The 25,374-nt window shown below is 48.2% G+C and overlaps 2 protein-coding genes across 5 annotated transcripts in view; both read right to left on the reverse strand.

Moving 5' to 3' along the window:
- Positions 1 to 9,651, reverse strand: part of NPNT (nephronectin) — a 57,001-nt gene extending 47,350 nt beyond the window's left edge. Inside the window, exons 1-2 of the mRNA XM_032956440.2 lie at positions 9,271 to 9,651; positions 1,639 to 1,781 (exon numbers count right to left, since the gene is read on the reverse strand). Of these exons, the coding sequence (XP_032812331.2) occupies positions 1,639 to 1,781; positions 9,271 to 9,353 (226 nt within the window). The 5' untranslated portion in view covers positions 9,354 to 9,651. The remainder of the gene's footprint in view (positions 1 to 1,638; positions 1,782 to 9,270) is intronic.
- Positions 9,652 to 16,355: 6,704 nt separating this feature from the next.
- The window catches only part of GSTCD (glutathione S-transferase C-terminal domain containing), a 49,235-nt gene continuing 40,216 nt past the window's right edge, over positions 16,356 to 25,374 (reverse strand). For 2 of the 4 annotated variants that reach the window (XM_076067773.1, XM_032956441.2), the window contains exons 14-15: positions 23,306 to 23,375; positions 16,356 to 21,718 (exon numbers count right to left, since the gene is read on the reverse strand). In XM_076067773.1, the coding sequence (XP_075923888.1) occupies positions 21,495 to 21,718; positions 23,306 to 23,375 (294 nt within the window). In that variant the 3' untranslated portion in view covers positions 16,356 to 21,494. The other 2 variants (XM_076067775.1, XM_076067774.1) reach the window with 2 other exon arrangements.

Raw genomic sequence — 25,374 nt, forward strand, 5'->3', positions numbered from 1 at the left:
CAGGGCCGATAAATTGTGCACCACTTAGTCGGAATCAACAGTGGCCCTCTTATTGTGATACTTTCTCTGCACGAGAAAGAAATATGTCCACCTCTTCGCCGATGCGCACTGAGCATCGTGGTGAATTATGGTCGAATAAGAAACATGACTGAAACAGTGAGGCAAGGCCTCGACCAAGCAGTGGACTGAACAGGGCCGTACATCGATTATTCAGACTCTACATACCACAGCACTGCATTTGGATATTGTTTATCAAAACACAACGTACCTTATAATATAATCATTCTACAGTGTGTTTTCTATTGGCCTGTGTATGTTGTAATTAAACGTGTGATTGTTTAAGATGCCCTATCAATGCTTAACCCCTATTCTAAGTGGCACTTTATTGAGGTCCAACAGAGCTAAGCAGAAGTTCTTTGTGCGTGTGTATTTGTACTTGGTCTGTGTGTGTGTCTCTCTGTGTGTGTATGGGTGTGACTGCCCCTTCAAAAATTACTGATCCTGTACGGTCGAACTTGTTTTCACTGCCCTGCATTACGCCCAGGAGGATGTGACTGTTCTCAGTTTTGAAGGTTTAGGCTGCCCAATCCAACCGTCAAACCACAAAAAGACCTAACACGGGAACCAGAATACGATGCACTATTAGAGAAAAAAAACACCCCGAGTCACACACACCACGGTACAGTGGCTTTCAAGGAATCCTATGAACCCCACTATGTACAGTATTACCGCATTCTCCAGAGTGTAGGATGCATTCCCCCCCCCCCCCCCCCCGTAATTTGAAGCAAAAGTTGTGGGCATGACTTACTGCCATCGGTGTGTGTGTGTGTGACCAGATTTGCACGACTTTATTGGCACCAGCCAAAAGTTTTGGGTGGGTTTTACTCTCCTGAGGGTCTGATATTCCAGAGAATATGGCCTTACACAGAAGTTCCACACCTGCAGAGTGGATCGCGTGTGGTATGTTGTCTATTATAATGATTGCTTGGGGCACAGCGCTGGCGTCAACGCAGCGCACTTATCCCCATTCTTCAGCACTGGCCAAAGTGTTTGCAACAGATACTTTTATTTACAATCGGTTGGACAGGACACATCGCTAGAAGGGAGGACGGTCGATGGACAAGAGTGGTGACAGAACGTCGGTCAAGGGAAAGAATGCCACGGAGAGAGTTCGACCGCCACGGAGACGGAGCGACGACATCAGCTGACGTGGAGATGACGGATTGTGGATTGTGGCATCGCGGGACTGTTTGGGATGGTGACGGCATGGGGGGGGGGGGGGCATTCATCCAGCTACGATAGACCATGGCCACAGGTAATAAAGATGATGATGATGAGACCCCCACCACGAGCTATGTCCCAATATCCAGGGCTTAATTTCAGCCAGATTTGTCCGGATCAGTGACCAGGGAAATCTTTCCGCCTACTGCCTCACCACATCCTGTGTAGCTGCTCATCACGTGTCCACCCCACTCTACCACACAATACTCAGGGAGATATTAAGCCCTGCCAGTCGCTCTTGAGTTACTGTTGAGGGTGCATGGAAGACAACATCTGTTGAAGTTGAATGTCCCATCTCCCCCTGAACATTGCTTTGGGTGCAGTGCTGTACAAGGGCATCGTCGTCGTCACACTCACGCTGGCAGGTGCCCCTCTCCGTCCAGTGCCAACCGTAGCAGCAGTCGAGACGCGTGCCGAAGCGGCACACCCCGGGATGGATGCCTGCCGGGATCCCGTAGGGAGCACGGGGCCCCACGATCAGGTGGTGGTACTGTCGGTACCTGGTCACACGACACACACGCGCGCATCGTCCCCTATTGGCTGGACACGCGCTGCTGGAGGTGCAGATGTTTGGTTGCGGTGAGGCACAGCCAAAGGTGGAGTAAAAACCAGAGGCGTGCCGCAGATCCAGTCCAGGTTGATGGAGGTGATCTGTCTCGGGGTTTTGTAATCGCGGGAGACATGAGCAGGCGATCCATTGATGAGAGCAACAGCAAAGCGGCGGTGATGTCAACGCAGCCGCGGGTGCAGGGCTATCGCCAGACCAGTTCTACTGGGAGGTCCGTGTGGGATTCTTTGGCAGGAAAACGTGAACTGGAGCTACGGGACGCCACGGGAGTGCGCTTTGTTGTCTCTGCCCTGGCGACTGCGGAGCAGGTCACTCGGACCCCGCACCACGTTCATTAAAGCCGAGGCGATTCAGGGCAGGCATAGGCCAGGCCGAGACGGTATTGGTGCATGGCCAGGAATCCAGCCATGGGTCATTGGGATCAGAAGCTGATCCAGAAACTTCCCAAGGTGGTGGCGGCGGGGGGGGGGGGCAGTTCTGGAAATTTCCCCAAAAAATAAACACGACTCTAATTTTTAAAAAACATTAAAATGTTTTCTTTGGTAAATATCAATAAAATAGTGAATGTTCACAGTCTGTGGATGGGGCAATGCCCCCCCCCCGCCCCTGGCTGCTCCACCGAGGTCGCTGCAAGGCTGCGTCCACAGCTTGCAAATTTAAAAAGAAGTTTTCTTAAACAAGGTTTCCGCGCTGTAGCTGTGAGGAACCGTGCTATAATAGATCACCGGCTGCGCGCGGGCAGAATACGCTTTCCACGTGTATGCGTTATGTCCCAAGATGGGATTGCTCGGTGCTCCAGTGACTGAGTCGCGAGCTATAAAAACTAAGAATAGCGCTGCCTCGCATCGTTGTGTACGTTAGACGAACGACGGCGGCAGCCTTGTCATCCCCAAACACATTCCCTTTGTGGGCCCTCATCTGCATTCCCATTCACGTGCTAATGGTGCGTTCATAATCAGCTGTGCAAGGCGAATCGTGCAAACCAGCCCTGCGTGCGTCGGTCGGTGTTCTACATAGGAATGGAATTGTTTTGGGTTCAGTCAAAAGTTGTCTCCATTTAGGTGAAGGTGTCTTATTCACGTTTTACAAAGGTTCGTGTATGCACTGTCGGCACGATGAACTTCGACTTGGCACACGTACGGGGTCCACCGGAGGTGTTAATTGTGTATGGGTGGGATGCCACACCGGGCCCTGCGATCCAGAGGGGCGCCAGTTTGAGTGAACGGTGCGAGTCTTCACCACCACACCCCCCCAACCTGCCACTGTCCACCCAGCAGTGAAATGTGAATACCGCAGGTCGCGTGTGGTGGGGTGAAGCGTGGGTAATATCGCACATATTCAGAGACATCCGAACAGCGTAGCAGAGTAGGCCACGTACCCTGTCTAAGCGGCTATCCATAGCGACCTCGAGTGCAGGGAAGGCGTCTGCCAGCAGTGGCCTGAGCAAGCCATTGCAGGGCTGCGCCTTGTATATCGAATAAGCCATTGACATTCAACGTAAACTAATTATTTTCTACTTTATTTTAAATGAGCGTATTGTGTTATTAACATCAAATACAGGCAGACCCTCGGACGTAACGCAGTCAACGTGCGTGAAAATAAATAGGTTATCTAGAGAGGTAGGTCATCTAGAGTTAGTTTATCTAGAGTTAGTTTATCTAGAGTTAGTTATCTAGAGTTAGTTTATCTAGAGTTAGTTTATCTAGAGTTAGTTTATCTAGAGTTAGTTTATCTAGAGTTAGTTATCTAGAGTTAGTTTATCTAGAGTTAGTTTATCTAGAGCTAGGTAATCTAGAGTTAGTTTATCTAGAGTTAGTTTATCTAGAGTTAGTTTATCTAGAGTTAGTTTATCTAGAGCTAGGTTATCTAGAGTTAGTTTATCTAGAGTTAGTTTATCTAGAGTTAGTTTATCTAGAGCTAGGTAATCTAGAGTTAGTTTATCTAGAGTTAGTTTATCTAGAGTTAGTTTATCTAGAGTTAGTTTATCTAGAGTTAGGTAATGTAGAGTTAGTTTATCTAGAGTTAGTTTATCTAGAGTTAGTTTATCTAGAGTTAGTTTATCTAGAGTTAGTTATCTAGAGTTAGTTTATCTAGAGTTAGTTTATCTAGAGTTAGTTTATCTAGAGTTAGTTTATCTAGAGTTAGTTTATCTAGAGTTAGTTTATCTAGAGTTAGTTTATCTAGAGTTAGTTTATCTAGAGCTAGGTAATCTAGAGTTAGTTTATCTAGAGTTAGTTTATCTAGAGTTAGTTTATCTAGAGTTAGTTTATCTAGAGTTAGTTTATCTAGAGCTAGTTTATCTAGAGTTAGGTAATGTAGAGTTAGTTTATCTAGAGTTAGTTTATCTAGAGCTAGGTCATCTAGAGTTAGGTAATCTAGAGTTAGTTTATCTAGAGTTAGTTTATCTAGAGTTAGTTTATCTAGAGTTAGTTTATCTAGAGTTAGGTTATCTAGAGCTAGGTTATCTAGAGTTAGTTTATCTAGAGTTAGTTTATCTAGAGTTAGTTTATCTAGAGATAGGTAATCTAGAGTTAAGTCATCTAGAGTTAACACACACCGAGACACGGACGGCATGCTTCTGTATGGGGTTATTCCAGCTGACTGAAGAGTAATTGGCTTAATTCGATGTACCGGGGCGAATGCCATGATGTTATTGGGATGTACATCACGATGACCATTGCCAATTATGTTGATGATGATGATGGGATCAAAACGTGGCAGCAACTGTGACTCCCACGTTCCCACGTTCGTTAACAGCGAACTTGGCGATAAAGTTGATAGGCACTGGACCGAACAGAAACGTGAACAAATCTGTTTAAACCAGTTTATACAAATCCTCTTGTGTGCAATAGTTTCCACTTCTCAAAACCTGTAAAATGCAGATTATGCGCCTGCAAAGAATGTTAAAGGATGTGGTTTTATATTGATAGAGTTAATCTCCTACGCAACACCCGTTCGCTTGATTTTCATGAACAATTTATGGCGTTAAAAACGAACACGTCTCGCTAACTAGTACAGCATCTGTGAAGTGTGTCTTGTCAACCGCGTTGTCCTGCTAAGTTGCCATGCCCCAAGCCTTGAAACTCTGAATGGTCGTACGTCTGGGTGGTGCGTACGTATGGGTGGTGCGTACGTCTGGGTGGCGCGTACGTCTGAGAATGTTGTTAAAGTGCAGAGTCTGCGTGTTGTAAGTCACAACACGCAGACTCACACCGCATGATCTGTGCTCCGTGCTCATTGATTCATAATGGTGACGCTGTTTCGTGATGGTGCATGGGACAATTGTTAAAGAGCAGACATGAGCAATAACAACGTCACTGGGCATTTACAAAACACTTCAAAACACTCGGGAAACACGCAGCGGCTAACAAGGTCGAATGCATGGACTTCTGCGAGGACAAATGTACAGTCCTAGTGAATCGGGGGCTTGAATAGGCGGTGTAACGGTGGCACAGAGGTTCGTGCACAACACTACGAACCCGCCCCATCTCAGTTGGATTCTCGGTCACGGCTAACATCAGTGGCGAGTGATCTCTGAAGCGGCCACGGATGCCTCCTTCACCATCCCTCACTTTGCGCTGTGCAGTGAAGTGTGGTCAAAGCATTCCCCCTGGACAGGCACAGCGGAGGGGGGAGTCTATCGTCAAACAGTGGAAGGCACGGGGGGGTGGGGGGCACGTTCATTAATGCGCTGGCAGCGTCTTAGGCAGAAGAAGTCGCCTGCGATGTCCTTGACAGATTTCAGACTGAGCAGCCAGGCCTATGATGGTCCAGCACTCGCTGATGAGAGCCCAGTCGCTCACCGGTGGCCAGTCGCCTCCTTGTCGCTCTGCTATCGCTACTAACAAGGTTACCGTTCGTGTTCACTACACCCAGTGATCACTACTCCTGTTTAGAGGGCTCGGTCTGCCGAACTCGCTGTTTCATCTCATCCACAGTGTTCAAGCATCACGCTGCAGGTCACAACACACTCACCCACTTACCACAATGAGGGTCACAACACACACTCACCCACTCACCACAATGAGGGTCACAACACATTCACACTCACCCACTTACCACAATGAGGGTCACAACACTCACTCACCCACTTACCACAATGAGGGTCACAACACACACTCACCCACTCACCACACTGAGGGTCACAACACACTCACACTCACCCACTCACCACACTGAGGGTCACAAAACACTCACACTCACCACAATGAGGGTCACAACACACACTCACACTCACCACAATGAGGGTCACAACACTCTCACACTCACCACAATGAGGGTCACAACACACTCACCCACTCACCACAATGAGGGTCACAACACACTTACACTCACACTCACCACAATGAGGGTCACAACACACTCACACACTCGAACACACTCACCACAATGAGGGTCACAACACACTCACACTCACCACAATGAGGGTCACAACACACTCACACTCACCTACTCGAACACACTCACCACAATGAAGGTCACAACACACTCACACTCACCACAATGAGGGTCACAACACACTCACACTCACCTACTCGAACACACTCACCACAATGAGGGTCACAACACACTCACACTCACCACAATGAGGGTCACAACACACTCACCTACTCGAACACACTCACCACAATGAGGGTCACAACACACTCACACACTCACCACAATGAGGGTCACAACACACTCACACTCACCCACTCATCACAATAAGGGTCACAACACACTCACACTCACCTACTCGAACACACTCACCACAATGAAGGTCACAACACACTCACACTCACCACAATGAGGGTCACAACACACTCACACTCACCTACTCGAACACACTCACCACAATGAGGGTCACAACACACTCACACTCACCACAATGAGGGTCACAACACACTCACACTCACCCACTCATCACAATAAGGGTCACAACACACTTACACTCACCTACTCGAACACACTCACCACACTGAGGGTCAAAAGGCTTCTCTGTTTTTCCCCAAAACTCTTATAACGGTCTTGCTCACGTATAAAAACAAAACAAATACTGTACGCGTTATAACTTTAATCTACTGCAACTTTGATAGTCTCATTTGACGTGGCCTGTGTACAGCAGCTGTGTGCTAAGCAGCTCGTGGGTGAGACACACTCCTGGACCTGCCCACCTGATGCACCACAATATTGTCACAAGTAGATGTGCCTGCGCTATGCCGAATAGATCATGCAATTTCTGAGCTTGTAATTATTATTACTGCATTCCCCGCAGCCCCGGTTAGCACGGTTGGCTACGTACTTTGCGAAAAAAGTTCAACATACAAATGCATTGCTGTTTAATAATATAATATACTATTCAATTTTATACACCTAAATACTATTCACATAAAGTAGGCCACGGTCGGATGTGTATAATATACTCTATCATATGTGCTGATAATAGTAATATCAATGAAACAGTCCACTGTACCGACTAGCGAATCCAAATGGTAGTTTTGGCTAAAATAAAACAGAAGCGCTGAAGTAAAATTATCGTTAAAGAGTCTCAAGACTCATTCAAGACGGTCCTGCGGTGGAATGTTTGGGCAATCGCATCCACGTTTGGTATACGGAGGTAACCAGGGTGCCCTGAGAAAGCCCATGTACACACTCCACACAGATAGATACAATAATTCGTTGCTATACTACCTTTTTACGGTCAACTCACAGCCAAGCCAACAACATCGGGGCATTGCCAAGCAGTCTAGCTCCTATCAAAGTGCAATTACTTACCAGGCTCACACTGCTGGACTTGAGATCTTACGAGATTGGGTGCATTCGAGGTGATATACAGTATTCGTATGCCAAATCAAACAATATCTCGTTTCAAAACAAAATTGCCCATCACGTATAACATTCTTCAATACACGAGTTTTACTGGGCATGTTTAAACCACATTTTCATAACCCTGTTAGCAGTTCGCTTGCTAATCATGAACATCGGAGTTAACATCTCGCCACGCTGGCTAGGAGATGTTAACTACCTTGCCTGGTATGCAGGAGGTCGTGGGTTCGATCCCGACCATGACGCCTGCTGCTGCTGTATGTTTGGAGTTTGCGTGTCTCTCTCTCATCATTATCACGGTGGCTAGGAGATGTTAACTACCTCGCCTGGTATGCAGGAGGTCGTGGGTTAGATCCCGACCATGACGCCTGCTGCTGCTGTATGTTTGGAGTTTGCGTGTCTCTCTCTCATCATTATCACGGTGGCTAGGAGATGTTAACTACCTCGCCTGGTATGCAGGAGGTCGTGGGTTAGATCCCGACCATGACGCCTGCTGCTGCTGTATATTTGGAGTTTTCGTGTCTCTCTCATCATTATCACGGTGGCTATGAGATGTTAACTACCTCGCCTGGTATGCAGGAGGTCGTGGCTTCGATCCCGACCCTGACGCCTGCTGCTGCTGCTGTATATTTGGAGTTTTCGTGTCTCTCTCATCATTATCACGGTGGCTATGAGATGTTAACTACCTCGCCTGGTATACAGGAGGTCGTGGGTTCGATCCCGACCCTGACGCCTGCTGCTGCTGTATATTTGGAGTTTGGGTCTCTCTCTCTCTCTCTCTGCGTCCTCCAGTTTTCCCCTCCACATTTAGAATGGACATCACGCGTTTGGAGTATTTGGCTGATATATAAACCTCCACGTGATCAGCCGCCACGTTCAGCGATCATTTGTGACCAGGTCGCTTCTGGAAAAGCGCTACACAGCTCAGTGGTGATTACCTGGTAAAATAAAAACAAGTGCTGTAGCTTAGCATAGTTTGCATAGCTTAGCTGCGAAAGTGACTAAAGTTCGAAAGTGGAACTGGTGCATTCGTCACGCGAGCGCACGCGTCCCTGCATCCAACACAATCCATGCGGCTGCTGCTGATGACAAGAAGACACGGACGGGTACAACACAGAGAGGGAAGGGTTCTGTTTGTAGCCACGCTCCTGCGCTGGGTGTATTTGTGTGCGCGGCTGTCCCACGCACGAACTTCGTGCTTCCGTTGATTCGCCAAAAGAAAAGAAAAACACTGAAAAGTGACGGCCTTCAGAGGTGCTCGCAAAACGGCACTTGCCCCAAAATCTGGCAAGGCTATACGGGGGATCTCTGTCTTTGTATACGTTATGCATAACTTTCACGCGGTGTGCTACAGCACGTGGTGAATGCGCGTACGTCTGCGAGTATGCGTGTAGCCTCCCCTAGGTCAACTCAGCCTCAAGTGAGTACCGGGTGCGATGTGTAAACATCATCACTGGGGAGACAAAGGCGGCCGGGCGTGGTGCTGTTTCTACCACCAGCCCCTCGTGTGCCGTGCCGGCCTTCATAGGCGCTCGCAAACGGCACCTGCAGTCTGTGAAGAGGCGAAACGGGGGATCTTTGCCTCTGGTATCGCACCAAGCGAGTCGTGCCCATACCTGCTTATGCTTTGGTGCTGTCCACTGGTCGGCAGTGTCCAGAAGCAAATACAGCCCAGCAGCAGGAGTGGTAGAGGGGTCATTGTGCCCAGAGATGTCTTCAACACGCCAGCCAGCCTCGCAGTGAGCTCGTCAAAGTTATTGTTGTTTACACAACCTTCAAAGTACTGTAGACGAGTATGAAATGCAATCCTGCGTGGGTGACGAAGCCAACTCCCCGTAAGCAGCTTACACGCACTCACTCGGCTGCCCGTTTATATTGGAGAGGAGAGTTGACAAGACTCGAAAAAAGTCCACCCCCCACCTCCACCGCACGCAGTGAAGCCCGCGAGACCGCTGAACTGTGCGTGAGTGTCCGTGCGCGTGTGTGGGGCTCAGCCAGAGCGGTGCGACAGCGCCTCCCTCCCACCTCCCCTCCCTCGCTCTCTCGCCCGGTCACCCGCACCGCCCGCCTCGCCTGCTCTTGCGTTGTTTTTCCCCATCCACCCACGCACTCACAGACTCACTCGTCCACTCACCCACTCACCCATCCACTCGCCCGTCCACCCACCCACTCACTCACCCACCCACTCCATGCCCGTCCACTCACCCACTCGCCCGTCCACTCGCCCACTCACCCACCCACCCACTCGCCCGTCCACTCACCCACTCACCCACCCACTCACCCACCCACCCACTCACTCGCCCACCCACTCATTCGTCCACCCACCCACTCACCCACCCACTCACCCACTCGCCCGTCCACTCACCCACTCGCTCGTCCACCCACCCACTCACTCGTCCACCCACCCACCCACTCACCCACCCACTCACCCACTCGCCCGTACACTCACCCACTCACTCGTCCACCCACCCACTCACCCACTCGCCGTACACTTACCCACTCACTCGTCCACCCACCCACTCACCCGTCCACTCACCCACTCACTCATCCACCCACCCACTCACCCACCCACTCACTCGTCCACTCACCCGTCCACCCACCCACTCGCCCGTACACTCACCCACTCACTCGTCCACCCACCCACTCACCCGTCCACCCACCCGTCCACTGACCCACTCACCCGTCCACTCACCCACTCATCCTTCCACTCACCAGTCCACTGACCCACTCACCCGTCCACTCACCCATTCACCCGTCCACTCACCCACTCACCCTTCCACTCACCCACTCACCCTTCCACTCACCCACTCACCCACCCACTCACCCACTCACCCACCCACCCACTCGCCCGTCCACTCACCCACTCACTCGTCCACCCACCCACTCACCCACTCACTCGTCCACCCACCCACTCACTCGTCCACCCACCCACTCACTCGTCCACCCACCCACTCACCCACCCACCCACTCACCCACTCGCCCGTCCACTCACCCACTCACTCGTCCACCCACCCACTCACCCACCCACCCACTCGCCCGTCCACTCACCCACTCACTCGTCCACCCACCCACTCACCCACCTACTCACCCACTCACTCGTCCACCCACCCACTCACTCGTCCACCCACCCACTCACCCACCCACTCACCCACTCACTCGTCCACCCACCCACTCACTCGTCCACCCACCCACTCACTCGTCCACCCACCCACTCGCCCACCCACCCACTCACCCACTCGCCCGTCCACTCACCCACTCACTCGTCCACCCACCCACTCACCCACCCACTCGCCCGTCCACTCACCCACTCACTCGTCCACCCACTCACTCGTCCACCCCCCACTCACCCACCCACTAACTCGTCCACCCACCCGTCCACTGACCCACTCACCTTTGCACTCACCCACTCACCCTTCCACTCACCAGTCCACTCACCCACCCACCCACTCACCAGTCCACTCACCCACTCACCCACCCACTCACCAGTCCACTCACCCACTCACCCTTCCACTCACCAATCCACTCACCCACTCACCCACCCACTCACCAGTCCACTCACCCACCCACCCACTCACCAGTCCACCCACCACTCACCCGTCCACCCACCCCCGTGACTCACGTCAGGTGCTCACCACTCTTAGAAGAGGAAGGCGCGAGCAGACAGCGCCCACACAGCGCCTCTCTTTCGTTCGACTTTATTTTGATTCGTCTCCACGGATGATCCCGTCCAGCCCGTTGCCATCCCGGCCTCTTTTACAAGCGGGATCCGTGGTGCGTGGACGCAGCAGCAGTGGCAACACAAATACAATACAAACATCAATATTGCAGAGAACGAGTACGGAGTTCTCAAGGAATACTTCACCACTAACAAACGATATATTTAACGGTCGTAAACGAAACCCACAAGAACAATAAAACAGCAGATGTGAGCGTGAGTGCAAGAGGTGCCAGAAAGAGTTCGGCGCAGATACGAACACGCTCTATATTTTAGTGTTCACACCGTTTCTCTCTCCCGTTCTGTGTTACAGGCGGCTACACCTGCAGGACTGGTGCGATACAGAATGACGTGGAGCTGAGTGGACTTGCCAATGACCGGCAGCAGCACTAAGGTCGGCCTTTGTGGAGGAGGTTCGTGAAGGATGCTGCCCGGGAAATGGAGGCAAATCAAACAATATCTGGAGGCAGTCGCCCTCCAGCAACAGCGGAGGGCTGAGGAGCCACGCTCACAACAACGAGCGGAACGCCGGGCTGCTAAAACGCAAAGAGTTGGCACAGTGGGGAGCACTGGTGGTGCATTTGCCAAGCACCTCAGTCAGTCAACCCATGGCACCTGGATCAGCTTCGTGACCTCCTGCCAGCTGGCATTCCACACGTCACGTGGCCTCAAAGTGTACCTAGACTGGCACAAGCGCCGTAGTGATGTCACCGCCACTTAGTGGCGAACGGCGGCGGTTGTTGTTTTGGTGTTCAGGAAGGACGAGGCAGAGCTGGCGATGTTGTGGATGCTTCATGGTTGTGTTTCATGACAGACGCGGGTCATCCAGGATTTCTCAATCTCACTGCAGTCGCTCTCTCTCTTCAATGCTCTCCGAGTCTTCCGTTTCAAGGCTGGCACGGCCCGGTTTTATTCATTCGGGTTTTAATCGGGTTTTATATAAAACCGGAGCACCTGGATCCTGCCCAAATCCGTTTTTATTCGGTTTTATTAAAGTCAAGTCGGGATTTCAGTCGCAGGCTCCCGTTAGCGGGGTTCGGGCCCGGGCTCGGTCGTCCTTGCGCGTGAGTCACGTGGTGCGTTCGGCATGGCCACGTGGACCGCCGCTGCTGCTGCGTCTGAGCGAAACTTCTTCTCGACGATGGGATTTATCCATTCCAAGTTGAGGAACAGCCTGGCGCCCGACACAGTCGAGAAGCTCGTCTTCATTAAGTCGAACCTCAACGCGTTCCACGACTACCCGGCGCCCGACGACGGCGACAACGCCGAGTCCAGCGGCGAGAGCGACGACGAAGACGACGTGGCGGTGGACGACGACGACGAGGAGCAGGATTGAAGTGTGCACGAGACGCCGATAATAAAACCAGGTTTTAATCGGCAAACTCGGGTTTAATTCTATTAAAACCAATAACCCGATTTGTCGGGCAAAAGAATCGGGTTTTCCCACCCTTGGAGGATAATTGATCAAGTCTGCAGAGACGCACAAGACAAAGACCCCCCCCCCCCATATAGCGTGTAACATCCTTCTGTTCGCGAGCACCTATAAAGGCTGGCACAGCACAGCCACTTGTACACGCGTATGCAAAATCAGGTGTCAACCCCACAGGTGAGCAGGTGTGTTGCTGTTAGGGAAGGGCAGAGCGAGCAAAGGTGGAGATGTTTACCGTTTGTCTTTTACACTTTGCAAGTACAACTGGATTGATTCCGTGGCTACATAACATATATTTCACTTTTCAGTAGCACGCGAAGTGGTAAAACTAGGTCGTGTCTTTTCAGAAGGTATATTACTCGACATGACATAGAATTGGAAAATAACCCTTGCGAAAATGTTCATACAGCGGTTATCACAAATGTTATCTTTTGTTGGCCATACAGAATTTTTGCACTCTGGGTTTGCCACCAGACTCCGCACCGGCTCATGTCCAAGAGCAGACTTGCGCACATACAAGAGAGTGTGTGTCTGCTTAAGATGTTACGCCCTAAATGGAACACTTTAGCATCTGCAAATATACAAACTTGCACGCTATGGTACATTGTAAACCGTCAAAATGACTACATCAGGCTCTTGCCCATGACACAAGTTGTGTTAGTTTAACAGGCCACACTTTAGTAATGATACTCAGTGAAGACACAACCTTACATAGGTTCCCAAATACAAATCTAGAAGGCCCGTTGGCGAATTGATTCAACATTAACCAACCACTGACATGTTTTATTGACGCATATAGTAACTGTGTATAAATTACAATATTAACTATTGCAAATGTTGGTCATGAAGATAAAAAACAAAGAGCATTGGTGCAATTCACAACGTTACAGAGCATTTGTTAGAGTCCCTGCCACGAAGAGTGCGAGCGTGTTTTGGTTCACTTCTCAATTTGAATTTTGACTTAATTTGACCCAAAAAAAGATCTGACTTCTCAATTTGACCCAATAAATTATCTGAAAAGTAAATTATCTGCTATACAAAGTATTTTTTCCACAAAATTTGCGAAAGGACTCTCGGTTTTTTCCAAAATGATAATTAGCTTTGTAACTGTGCACTGATTCATTAAAGTATACTTTGATGCTCACGTTAGACGCACCTATTTGTGCGCGAGGATCAATTCCCAAGCCACCAAATCTGTGTCGGGCGAATTAATACATGTCTTAGTAATTAGACCCACCAGGTGACATCCCACATCTTGGTATGTGGTTGCAGGGACAGATGGTACGTATACAGATTTATGTGCCCCATCAAACACTGGTCAGACCAGTCTCTGACAACCACAGTCAGCCACCCCCAGGGCCCCCACTCAGGGGCCTTCCTCCTGCACGAGGGGAAAGTGCCCCCGTCTCTCTCTCCCCGTGCGATGTCCACTCGGGCTGCCACTCAGGCGTGGAGGGTGAGAGGCTCTGCTTAATGGGCAGCCCTCGCTAACAAGGGCGCAGAAGAATGGCCATTGTCCAAGTTTGCGTGGCACTCCTGCACCAACAAGGTAATCCTGCACGGTGCTACTGTGGTTCAGCGACTCTGGGATAAGCAGCTACAAACACTGCGAGCACCCTCTTTGGGGTTTAGTGGAAATTCCTTTGAAGTTTTACACAAACGAGAGAACGTCTCTTATCCACGACCCTATTACCTAGTACTAGATGGTCCATGAAACAACCCCGTCACCCGTGGCACTATTCTTGCTATGATCCGTGATTATCCACAGACCTTTCCCATGGATGAGTGGAGTCAATTTGGAGTTCACCCCGCCACTAATAGGATCGTGATATTGGTGTGCCACACTGCCGCAGATCACAGGAGATCTGTGTAGACTGGAGAGTGCCTGCACGAGATGGCAACAGGGGCACGAGCTGAGCGAATATGTCGTGCGCAACGTAAGATAATACCTCACCTAAAGTATATAAATGCATTACATACAGGTGTCCATAATGTTATGTTGATATCAATTGCCTCAAACTGCCGGGTCTATCGCATATGGCATTTATATATGTATGCAATGGTGCATTCATCACTTGAAAGTTTCTCATTTGTGCAATTCAAGACCACACAAGTCCATTTTTATTTTCATATATTTACCACAATTCCCAATCACATCTCACGTGCTCATCTACGTAAGCACCTTTGGACTAATTACTGGAGAATTAAGATGTGTTTAAGTCATCACCTAGAGTGTTAGAAATATATCATAAATTTACCGTTGAGATAAATATTCTTCTCTCGAGCAAAAACCCACAATTCATCCTTAAAAATAAAAATATACTTATACATTTATGAAATATATTTATATTTTAAAAAATCCACATTTTGGGGCTATGGCCCTTCTCTGCTAATAAGGACCATTGGCAGCATCGCCACTTCTTAAACAAAAACCTTTTAGGGCAATGCTATTGACAAATTTGTTGGGGGTTTTGTCATTTCTGTTTATGAACCAGCAACAACGAAGTATATCAAAACTTTTTTTTGTGTTTTTTTCCCTCTCTCTCAAATATTTGTATCTAGGAGTTATGTTCCAGTGAAACAACCGGCGACTTTATCTCCACACCCTGCACGTCCCGAGCACCCAAGACCTTTCGCGAAAGCTCTGCAGCATCCAATAATTGCACATTTTGCCCTTTGCAAATTGTTGCACACTCTCCTTGCCCCCCCCGCCTTTCCCGGGCTCGTTCCCTTCTGACCAAGGGCTATTTTGTCTGGCGGGAGAGACAGGGGGCGGAACCCCCGGGGATTACGAGGGAGGAGAGCGACGTTTCGTTGAGCGCCACAGCCCCGGCACCGCTCGATCAGACCGGGTCGTAACCTCGTGCTCTACAGAGGCAGGTGGCCGCCTTGCGTCTCGGCTCCCCAGCCTCCACCGCACTGGCCGGGCTCGCTCGCCCTCTGCGCTGTACACCAGGAAGCTCGGCATACAACCCCGAGCAGCGGGTCTCCACGAGACAAGGCGATGTGGCCACGCGTGGAGGCCTGTACCGCCGATCCGTACGATGCGCGACGCATCGAATTGCCCCACGTGACAACTGCGTAGCATTTCTACAAATTGTATGCAAGTGATACGTCACATTTTTGCAGCCAGTGCAGCCAACAGTAATTAACGTGCAACCATGCAGTGTTGCCATTGTAGTGATTTTGTCGCAAGATTTTACTCATTTTGTTGGGTTTCCCCAGCGACAAAATTTCGTCAAGAACGACTCACGGCAAACCGAGAATTTCTGGGACATTTAAGAGCAATACCCGGTTTATAATTAAACTTGTATCAGTTTACGGTGAGTGACACCGGATATAGTCTAGTGACAGTATTCCCAGTGTCTGCATCGAGGGCTCCGTATAAGATGTACGACGTGAAATACTTAAAAAAATGTCTCGTGACATAGTTAACACATTTTAAAAGTCTGCCTCGTGACGTAAAGTGACTTTTTAAGGTTCGTTTCGCAACTTGCTGCTTTAAGGAGTTGGGAAACACTGCACACAAGACTGTAAAATAAAAATACAACAAACAATTGATTTTTCAATTTAATCGCAAGCCCAAATTGTGACATTTCATCAAACCGCCAGGTGATGAATCCTTAGAAACCTGGTTACCACCACCAACCAAACAATACTTGTTTTTGTAAAGTAGATATAAGTCACTAACAAGACTACAGCAGATGCTGGCTAACGCCTTCAAACCTGGAGCCCCCTGTACAGCTTCTCATCCCCCCAGACTGGGAATCACGCATCACGGTGAACTTCTTAGCTCAGAACACCGGCGCCCAATAAAGGGAGGGGGGGGGGAATACAAAAAGCAAATAATGTCCAGCGAGTCAGGTCTCAACATCTGGCCTCCGTCACTCGGTGTAAGTAAGCCAGCAAAAGATTCAAAAGCATTCAACAGCGTGACAGACAAGACAGGGGGAAACAGACTGGCACTTTTGTCTATTAAGACACCGGGGGGTTTGTGAATCGCAGACCCATCCATTCTCCCTCGGCATACACTGCTTTAAAGGTGGTAATTATATGTTTGCATGCGTCTGTCATTTCTATGAAATGCCGGGGGATTACCGAATGTCGAACTGGGGCGGCGCCAACAAGCGAAGCTTGAACACGCGACCGCTTTTATTTCGGTGCTTATCGGTCGCTGTTTGTGTGCTTTCGTTAAAACACACATCATCGCAACGTCCATTTCTTTAAAGATATATATATATTTTGCAATGTTTACCGTTTCCCATAATTTATTTGATAATTTTCAGCCTCTTAAGTGCGAGGATGTACCAAAGGAATTCTTCATTGCGAATCATTTAGGAATGTACGCGTGGATGTTTTTTTGCACGCGCATTCAATCAGGGCTTTTAGCGGATCTCTCAAGTATTTTTGTTCAATGCAAACATAACCGATTAGGACCGTTTAACAGTGGAGCCTCCTGCCCACAAGGGACATCTATCAAAATGAGAAACTGCTTAAAGCCCGATGTGCCAAATAGTGTATACCTTTCTTAAATCACTGCGGTCGCGAATGTTATTCTTGAACGAGCCCCCAAACGTGCAAGTTGGCCCTGCTTTTTTGGAACAACTTGGCATGAAAGAGGTCTTTGTGGGCGAAACACATTTATATTTAAGTGTGCTGATATTGGCCAAAATATCGCAATATATCCAGCAGTGTATTATGAACTTGTATATACTCATGTGCACAGCTGTTATACATTTATATTCGAAGCTACAATTACGTTTTTTTCAAACGTCTAAATAAAATACATTAAGTACTGTGCAATTGAAATAAAATCCTGCATTTTGCTTGTTTTCGATGGTCCGCAACGTTGCATACTGAAATGTTCATATTCAGATGTTTCATCTGCACTGCCCAGTTACCAGGTGTAGCGAGCTTCTAAATCAATGGGTCCGCATTTTCTGTATACGAGTTGCAGCATGAACATTTCTCTTGATTCACTCGTCTGGCTATAAGAAATTCGGTGTGAATGGCATTCATCTTAATCCGTGAATAAACAACAACACGTCAGGCTATGGCTTATCTCGGTTAAAAAACATTCTGAGCAAAATAATAGATGAGGTAAGCAATTGAAAATGTTAACATACCCACCCCGCTATTAGTAGTCTGGAGATGCAGGTTCATTAATACATCAAGTGCATATAGACATATATATCTCTGAAGGTGCATGTGCACTTAATACTCAATACGTTTGTTTATACGTTGTCTTCTCGACTTAATACACATATTTGAAGGAGCGTAGTATAGCATTACGGAAAATGCATTATAGTCCCATTTTGTTTGCTACAATGTCAGTACATTAGTAACTACGCCGCTTTCATCATGCACGCGTTCTCCCACGCCTGTTTCCCGTAACAGCAGATCACAAAGGGCCCTCGCCCAGCCATAAACTTGTTGCAGAGTGGCTCCACTTTGTCTTGATGTCAGCACACAATGGTCACGAGATGTTATGAATGCGTGAAGCGAGCTGACAGCACGCCACAGAAACTTTGCTTCCTACACATGACCAGCACAGCCCAGACCACCGCCACGGCCATCAAGCCCTAGCGGTCGCAAGACCAGCAGCAGCACTTCTGAACTTCGCCAATGATTAATGAATGAACCCATCGTACAGAGCACACACCATTAACCCACCTGTCTGCCCAGTAAAGTACAGTCACGCACAACTCTCCCATTGTCCTCCGATAGCAACTTCTCGTGCCTTATTTTCCCGAGAGCAGCAGTGAGAGTATATTTGACAGATTCGTATCGACGCTGCTGAAAGTGTACGCTTGCCAAGGGCTCCATTATGAAGCCGAAGTTACAGCAAGGTTCAGTTCAAGTGAACTAAAAGCTATTTGTTCAAGAGTTCGCTTTGTGGCGCTGTGCCTGCGAACGACCGTGCACCTTGTTGGCACCGGTCCATGTTTATAAGCCCAGCCAGTGCCGGACTAAGCTCGTGCGGGGCCTGTAGCATGATATTATAAAGGGGCCCTAAATAAAAAAAACACACAAATATTAAAACGCAATTTTTCACTTGCATATTAAAGTAGTTGTATTTTTATATTTTCTATACAGCCATATAATATAACAAATCGCTGACCTTAAACAACCAGTCGTTCGTAAAAGTTGAAGGTAGTATAGTATTTTTTGGCAGTATAGTACTATATTAATAGAGCAAGTGCAGAATCACTGAACCGGAATTGATAGCTTCAAAGGATTTAGCGGGGGGGCCCTTGAAAGTGCGGGGCCCGTAGCAGCATGTGTACGATGATAATCCGGCACTGAACACAAGCACTGGGAGAGTTGACGAATCTTTCGTGAGATCGCGGCTTACCGACGAACTCACCCGTGGCACAACCAGAGGCTCAAGCCAGAGCCCAGTGCCCAGAGGCCTCTCTCTTCGCTCAACTTGGCTGCTTTCTCTCGACGGAAAACAAAACTTCCTGCAGGTTGCTCGACACCAGCACGTGCAACAAACTTCAAAACAAACGCAAATGCAGGCCGCCTGTCCTTCAACAACGCCGTAGCGAAGCTTCTCTCAGTTTCCCTTCCAAGGCAACAGGTACCAACAATGGTTCCAAAAATTATTCTATTGTGACACAAAAGCCAGCCAGGTTCTGGACAGCAGCCCCCCACCCGCCACCCATCACCGTGTGAAGGATTTACGGCAGCGAAGGAATAATTGCTCCAGCATCTGTTTACTTATGGAGTCTAAACTATGCTGCCGCTAAAAGGAGATGGAGGGGGAGATGAGACGAGATGCGAGCGCCTGGTGATGGGAAGAAGTGGTGGTGTAAGTGGACGCAGGGACAAGGGGACATGAGGGTGACCCGAGTCAACATTTCCTCTGCTCAAGTGTATTTAACAAACACCCCCCCCCCCCAAATGCTTCTCGATCCCACCCTGTCTAGTTTAGCATCACAGAAGCCATCGCCGCACTACATTAACAATGTACACCTTCATTGGCGTTGCCAGACATGTCTTCTTAAAGGCACCAAACCCAACGCATGTCTGAATGGTAAGAAGCGGAGTGGGTAACGGGGGATTACTACTTCAAATGAGACGAGCGTGAACATGTCGTACGTGTTCATTGGGCCAGTCAACAAACCGTAAGCTGCCTGAAATTGACAATTGTTCAATTTGAGAAACCTTTGTATCTATGTGTGTCTCTGTGGCCATGCTAGAACACCAGTGACGATTATCTGAGCCGGTCCTGGGCCTCCCCTAGGTCGACTCAGCCTCAAATGAGTACCTGGTGCGATGTGTAAACATCGCCATTATGGAGACAAAGGCGGCCGGGCGTGGTGTTGGCCACCCGCCCCCTCGTGTGCTTTGCCGGCCTTCATAGGTGCTCGCGAACATCACTTGCCCCAACAGTCGGTTACAGGCTATACGGGGGATGTTTGTATTTTTTTAAACTAATTCCACCAATATAAATTCCTCAAATGTACCTTTCACGTCTCAGCAGGATGTTTTTGCCACCAATTCTTTCCAGCCCAGCATCAGCTAGACAGACTTCGTTATAAGATACATTCACCAGTTACATTAAATCCACCACCGAATATTATTTTCTTATCCAACACAACTGGCGTCTGTACATCAGATGAGGTTCGTGATATTTAATAAATAGCCCTGGCACTCACAACTGCATGCCGCTGTGCAACTGCGACTGCAGTGGTGGCATTTTCAGCGTCGACAACATTCTATCTTGCAGACGCATTTGATCACTTGTTGGAAATTTGTCGCAATAGATGGAATAGTGGCCTAGGCACGATTCAATAGTTTGGTCCACCCCACGTCAACAGGACTTTGGGTGTCTGGCTGATAGCTCTCTGCCTCCACGTCACCTGCCTGATATGCAATGTGATGCGTGCAACACGTTGTCCGTATGAGTTGGGAGAATCCAATCGATGCCGAGTCAAAACAGGATATTACAGTATATGGAACATTAGCGGCCTTTTTGGAATTTCAAGAGGCTATGTATATGTTTCTTGAAAAATTACCCAGTGAAACACACATGCCAAGTTTCATGCTCATATTATCATTTGGACAATTACAATTGCCTATCATCTATAATAAAAGGATAATGAAGAAGTGACTGTGGATGTAACAATATATGCTGTTGTCTTCCTACTGTTGGGCCAAAATCAACCCTGATAAGAGCAGATTGGCAGACATAAAGTCCCACATCAAGTTCGTTTGTTATCAGCTCAACAGGTGCTGCAAAACATGTCCCGTTGAAGCCAGTGTAAAATAAATGAAACCAACTCAATATTTTGCTTGAATGCATGTATATTCATCGCGGCATTTACTTAAAACTTAGTTTAAATGACAGTAAAATAAGTGACAACTACAAACATAAGTAATATAAACAAGATATGTTTCTATCCAAACAAACTAATAGAGCTTAAAAAAATAACTGTTCAATAAATCACGGTAAAATCTGGAAACACTTCTTGGAATTCAGACTCAAAAATAAAGTCCCTGGAGGCCGTGACCAACTCGCGCCGCATCACACGCACGGTTCCAATTAAAAACCCGTACGTGTGCATTTTTTGTCAGCTTAAATTCCACAACTGTACACAACAAGAGCTCAGCTCTGTTTACACGTCGAGCCTGGCCCCAACTCTTCCACCCGTCCTGCGTCTCTCCCCCTGCCCGCCCCACGTGAATGCTCAGGGGGGGCCTAACTCTGAGCTTGTGCAGCGAACACTGTGGGAGAGGAGCAGCGGGGGGGAGGTAGTCGTGTCCGCCAGGAAGCGTGCGTCCAGGACCCCAACGAGGATGCTGTTTTTGGGAGAGCACGTCTCAGGATTCATGGAGTGGACGTGGGCGTGGAATCCGCTCTCTGCGGCTGCTGCGGCCCTGTCTTGGTCGACCAACGTCATGCACGCCTTTCCTGCAAAATATATTCCGGTTTAAAAAAAAAATCATATTTTGATGTAAATACCAAAGAAAGCGTTTATTTATCCATCCATGTTTAAGCACATACAAAGATCCGGTATAGAGAGTTGGCAAGAAAGGGAAGACGTGGTATGGGGAGTGCACCACTTCTAAGGCAATGTCACCAAATAGGCATCCAACGATTACTCAGTCAGCGGTTGCATAAATTGTCACGATTTGGTCCCACGACTCAAATCAAGAGTTGATTCTTTGTGAGCCTACGAACGTGAGAACCGATTAAAACCAATGCATAATTTCATGCCGAGTCAGAGGTAGGACGCCAAAGGATGATTTATCACGTAGCTTTCGCGACCAAAACTATTTATAATGAAGTTTTTTTGGGTTAGATCACGTGAATATAAATGTGTTGTGAACCCACCACCTGACACAGCCAATTAGTAAGGTTTGTCACGAAAAAAAAGTGCCAATTAGTTATTACTTCTTTACACCAGTGTTGGAGAGTAAACCCACAACATTTATAATTTGAGTGCGACGTTTCGCTGGTAATCACAACCAGCTTCATCAGGCAGATTTTTGCCACGTAAAATTTCTGGCAAAATCGCCTGATGAAGCTGGTTGTAATTACCGGCGAAACGTCGTACTCAAATTTCTACAGGATAAAGATGAAAATTTGAGCTCAGACTAACAAAAAAAAGGGGGGGGAATGGAGTCAGAGGTGGGAGATAAAAACAGGATGGGCAGCTGAGGAAGAGCAATCGCCTCCTGAGCAGTGGGTCACAGAGAGGTTTCACCAGGAGGCCTTGGCTGCTGCTGCTGCTGCTGCTCCAGTGCAAGGTACAAGTGGGGCAAGAGAGCAAGAAGAGAGGGGAGAGGGGTAGCTGGGCTCAAGGCCAAGTAGGATTGTTAACAGAGAGGACAGTTGACCTCGTATTGAATTTTCATTGTGAGGGTAAGCTACAGTGTGCTGACATGATGGTTGACATTTCTAAAAGAGTGTGCAATTTTGACAGTGGTATGTTGTCTATATCTGTGTGCTCGTTGGGACTTAATCTGTACTGAGCTTTGGGGATTTGTTAATTCAAGTCCACATGAGATTAGCTAGTGCAGAGACAATGATGATAACGTTTTTTTACGACTACCATCCCATACACAGCATCACCAATGATTCAGATTAGCCGTTGTAAAAACGAACACACGCGCGCAAAACACCGATACGCAGATATTATCCACGTGATTGTAAACATTGGTAAGCATGGGGACACTGAGCATGGGAAGGCAGCAAGTGGGGGTACGATTACAGGAATGTGAGAAGTGGCGCCTGAGGGTGACACTGTTCACAGCAAAGCGGGCGGCGCACAAAACTGGTAACGGCAAAATGTTCAAAATGCTGACGAGAGAGAGAGAGAGAGATGCGGCTGTCAGTCCGTGCGGCAGCGTGCCTTGCGTCGAGGGGACGTGCTAAATCCCAAGGTGCTCGTGAGGGGCCTCGTGATCAACAACCCCAAGCTGGCCGCCATTCCGTTTCTGATGGGGTCCTACACGGCACACCCCCCCCCCCCGTCCCCCACCCCGTCCTCTTCACCTGTGCTGCGTCTGTCAGCGGAGAGGTGTTGCGCGGTCTGGTCGGCGAACCTGCACAAAACCATGTGCTCCTGCGCGCACGGGAAAACATCGCGGGCACGCACAGACACACAACGGCAGTCGCGGAGAGCACAAACATAAACAAGCAGACATGGAGGCACCGCCGTGACGAAGAAACCGGCCGTCGCCGCAATCAGGTGCAGCCGGCTAGCTTCTGGAAATACGCGGGTTGCTTATTCTTCTGTATAGCAGGGGCGGAACGATTCGCCCGTCTGAACTTGACCACTGTTCTGTTTTGTTGCACAAATTATCAACGTAATCGTAAGGATGTGTGTGAGTAATGCAATGCGTTATTTTGCATAGCGACGTCATTCATCCAACGCCGTAAGATTTGTAACGCATACGGTTTTCAAAAGGAAAGCGGTAGGAACCCACAGACGAGTGGGAAGGCAATCCACAAATGGCACCAACAATTGCCCAAGTTCTGTGGTCTGCAAGTAGAGGGCAATATCCGCTTTGTACAATCCCAGCCGATTCATTCGCGGGTAATTTTCTGATTTGGTCAATTTTGACAAAGACACCCCACACAAAATGGCCAACTCTTGCGAAAGACGTCACAGGGTCCTTTAAGGTCCACTGTTAAGACACCCACAATAACCAGGGCGGCCACTGGAACCGAACCTTGAATCTCTGCAACAAGCAACCAACGCATTGCTGATAGGCCATGTTACTGCCTCAAGTGCTATATTTGTAAAAATTCTTAACTATGTCACGAACATGTCATGTCTGACTACTGTATGTTGTACACATCTACAGTAAATAAAATGAAGTGGTGCAAAATATATATTCACATGTTTAAATTGTTTTCTTTAGGCTGTGTCTGAGGATAAAAAAAACTAGACTAATTAAATTAGTGGTAAAAGTTAACATCTAAAGTCAAATATGAATTATTCTTTACAAGATCGTGTTGAAATTCAGTGATTTCTGAAGGCCGTATGGACACTGCATATGCACCGATACAACTCACATGTTAACTAATGTGTCACTCACTTGAGATGACGATCCTCTGAAATATTATTCATCAGTGTTTGACGTTTCCAAAAACGTAGGGTAACTAAAATTAGCAATGAGGTGTCCAGGTGTAGACTGGCCTGTGCTGCCAGTCTACACCTGGTTTCAAGACCAAGATGCCATCAGGGCCAAAGGCAGCGGTGCTACAAAACCTCGCCAATGCTTGCTACGAACTCAGCTACATGGCTCTTTTTCAGAAACGACCTGGCCGCAAATCACATGGAAATGTGTAGCAACCAAATACTCTAAACGCACGTTGATTCTAAATGTGGAGGGAAAACCCAGATAACCTGGAGAAAAATCCACACGAGCACGCGGAGAACATGCAAACTCAAAATATACAGCAGGTGTCAGGGTCGGGATCGAGCTCACGACCTGCTGTATACCAGGCGAGGTAGTCAACATCTCCTAGCCACCGTGGTGCCCCAAGCGGCCTCCAAGATCTGGCCTGACAGTGTCCCACTAGCTTCTCTCAGATCTTTCCCTTGGTCGCCATGCTCATGGAGACCAATCCAATTCCTGTCTGGTTTAAGATGTGTAAATCTATAGCACGCATGTGCCCAAGACTCACATAGATTACCGTTAAGAATACACTGATGGATTTTTTTTAAAGTTTGCAATGCAGCCAGATGACCCTTAATGTTGTTCACCGTCTCTTAATAAACACAAACTGCACTCTGGTGGTTCAAACCTCGCCCACAATGCCGGCTATTGTATGCAGGCAGGGATACATGGTCCAGAGCATATTGCTCGTAAATAGGTGCATTAGCTTTACAGCCAGAATAAAATAATGACAATACGATGGAATATGCAGCCAAATGCATAAAATCACTCTTGGTGCTCTAGGTCCTTCTGGGTGGGGTGCTCAACATTTTTGTCTAAACTCTGACCCCATCCTACAAAACTAAAGCAGCATTGTGCGTGTATTTTTTTTAAAGTCTTTACGAAATGTTTTTTTTTTAAATATATAAACACTGTTTTGTTTTATAACCAAGATAT

The sequence above is a fragment of the Petromyzon marinus genome, chromosome 18 (assembly GCF_048934315.1).
Source record: "Petromyzon marinus isolate PM22_M1 ecotype Great Lakes invasive population chromosome 18, UKy_Petmar_22M1.pri1.0, whole genome shotgun sequence".
NCBI classification, from domain to species: Eukaryota; Metazoa; Chordata; class Hyperoartia; order Petromyzontiformes; family Petromyzontidae; genus Petromyzon; species Petromyzon marinus.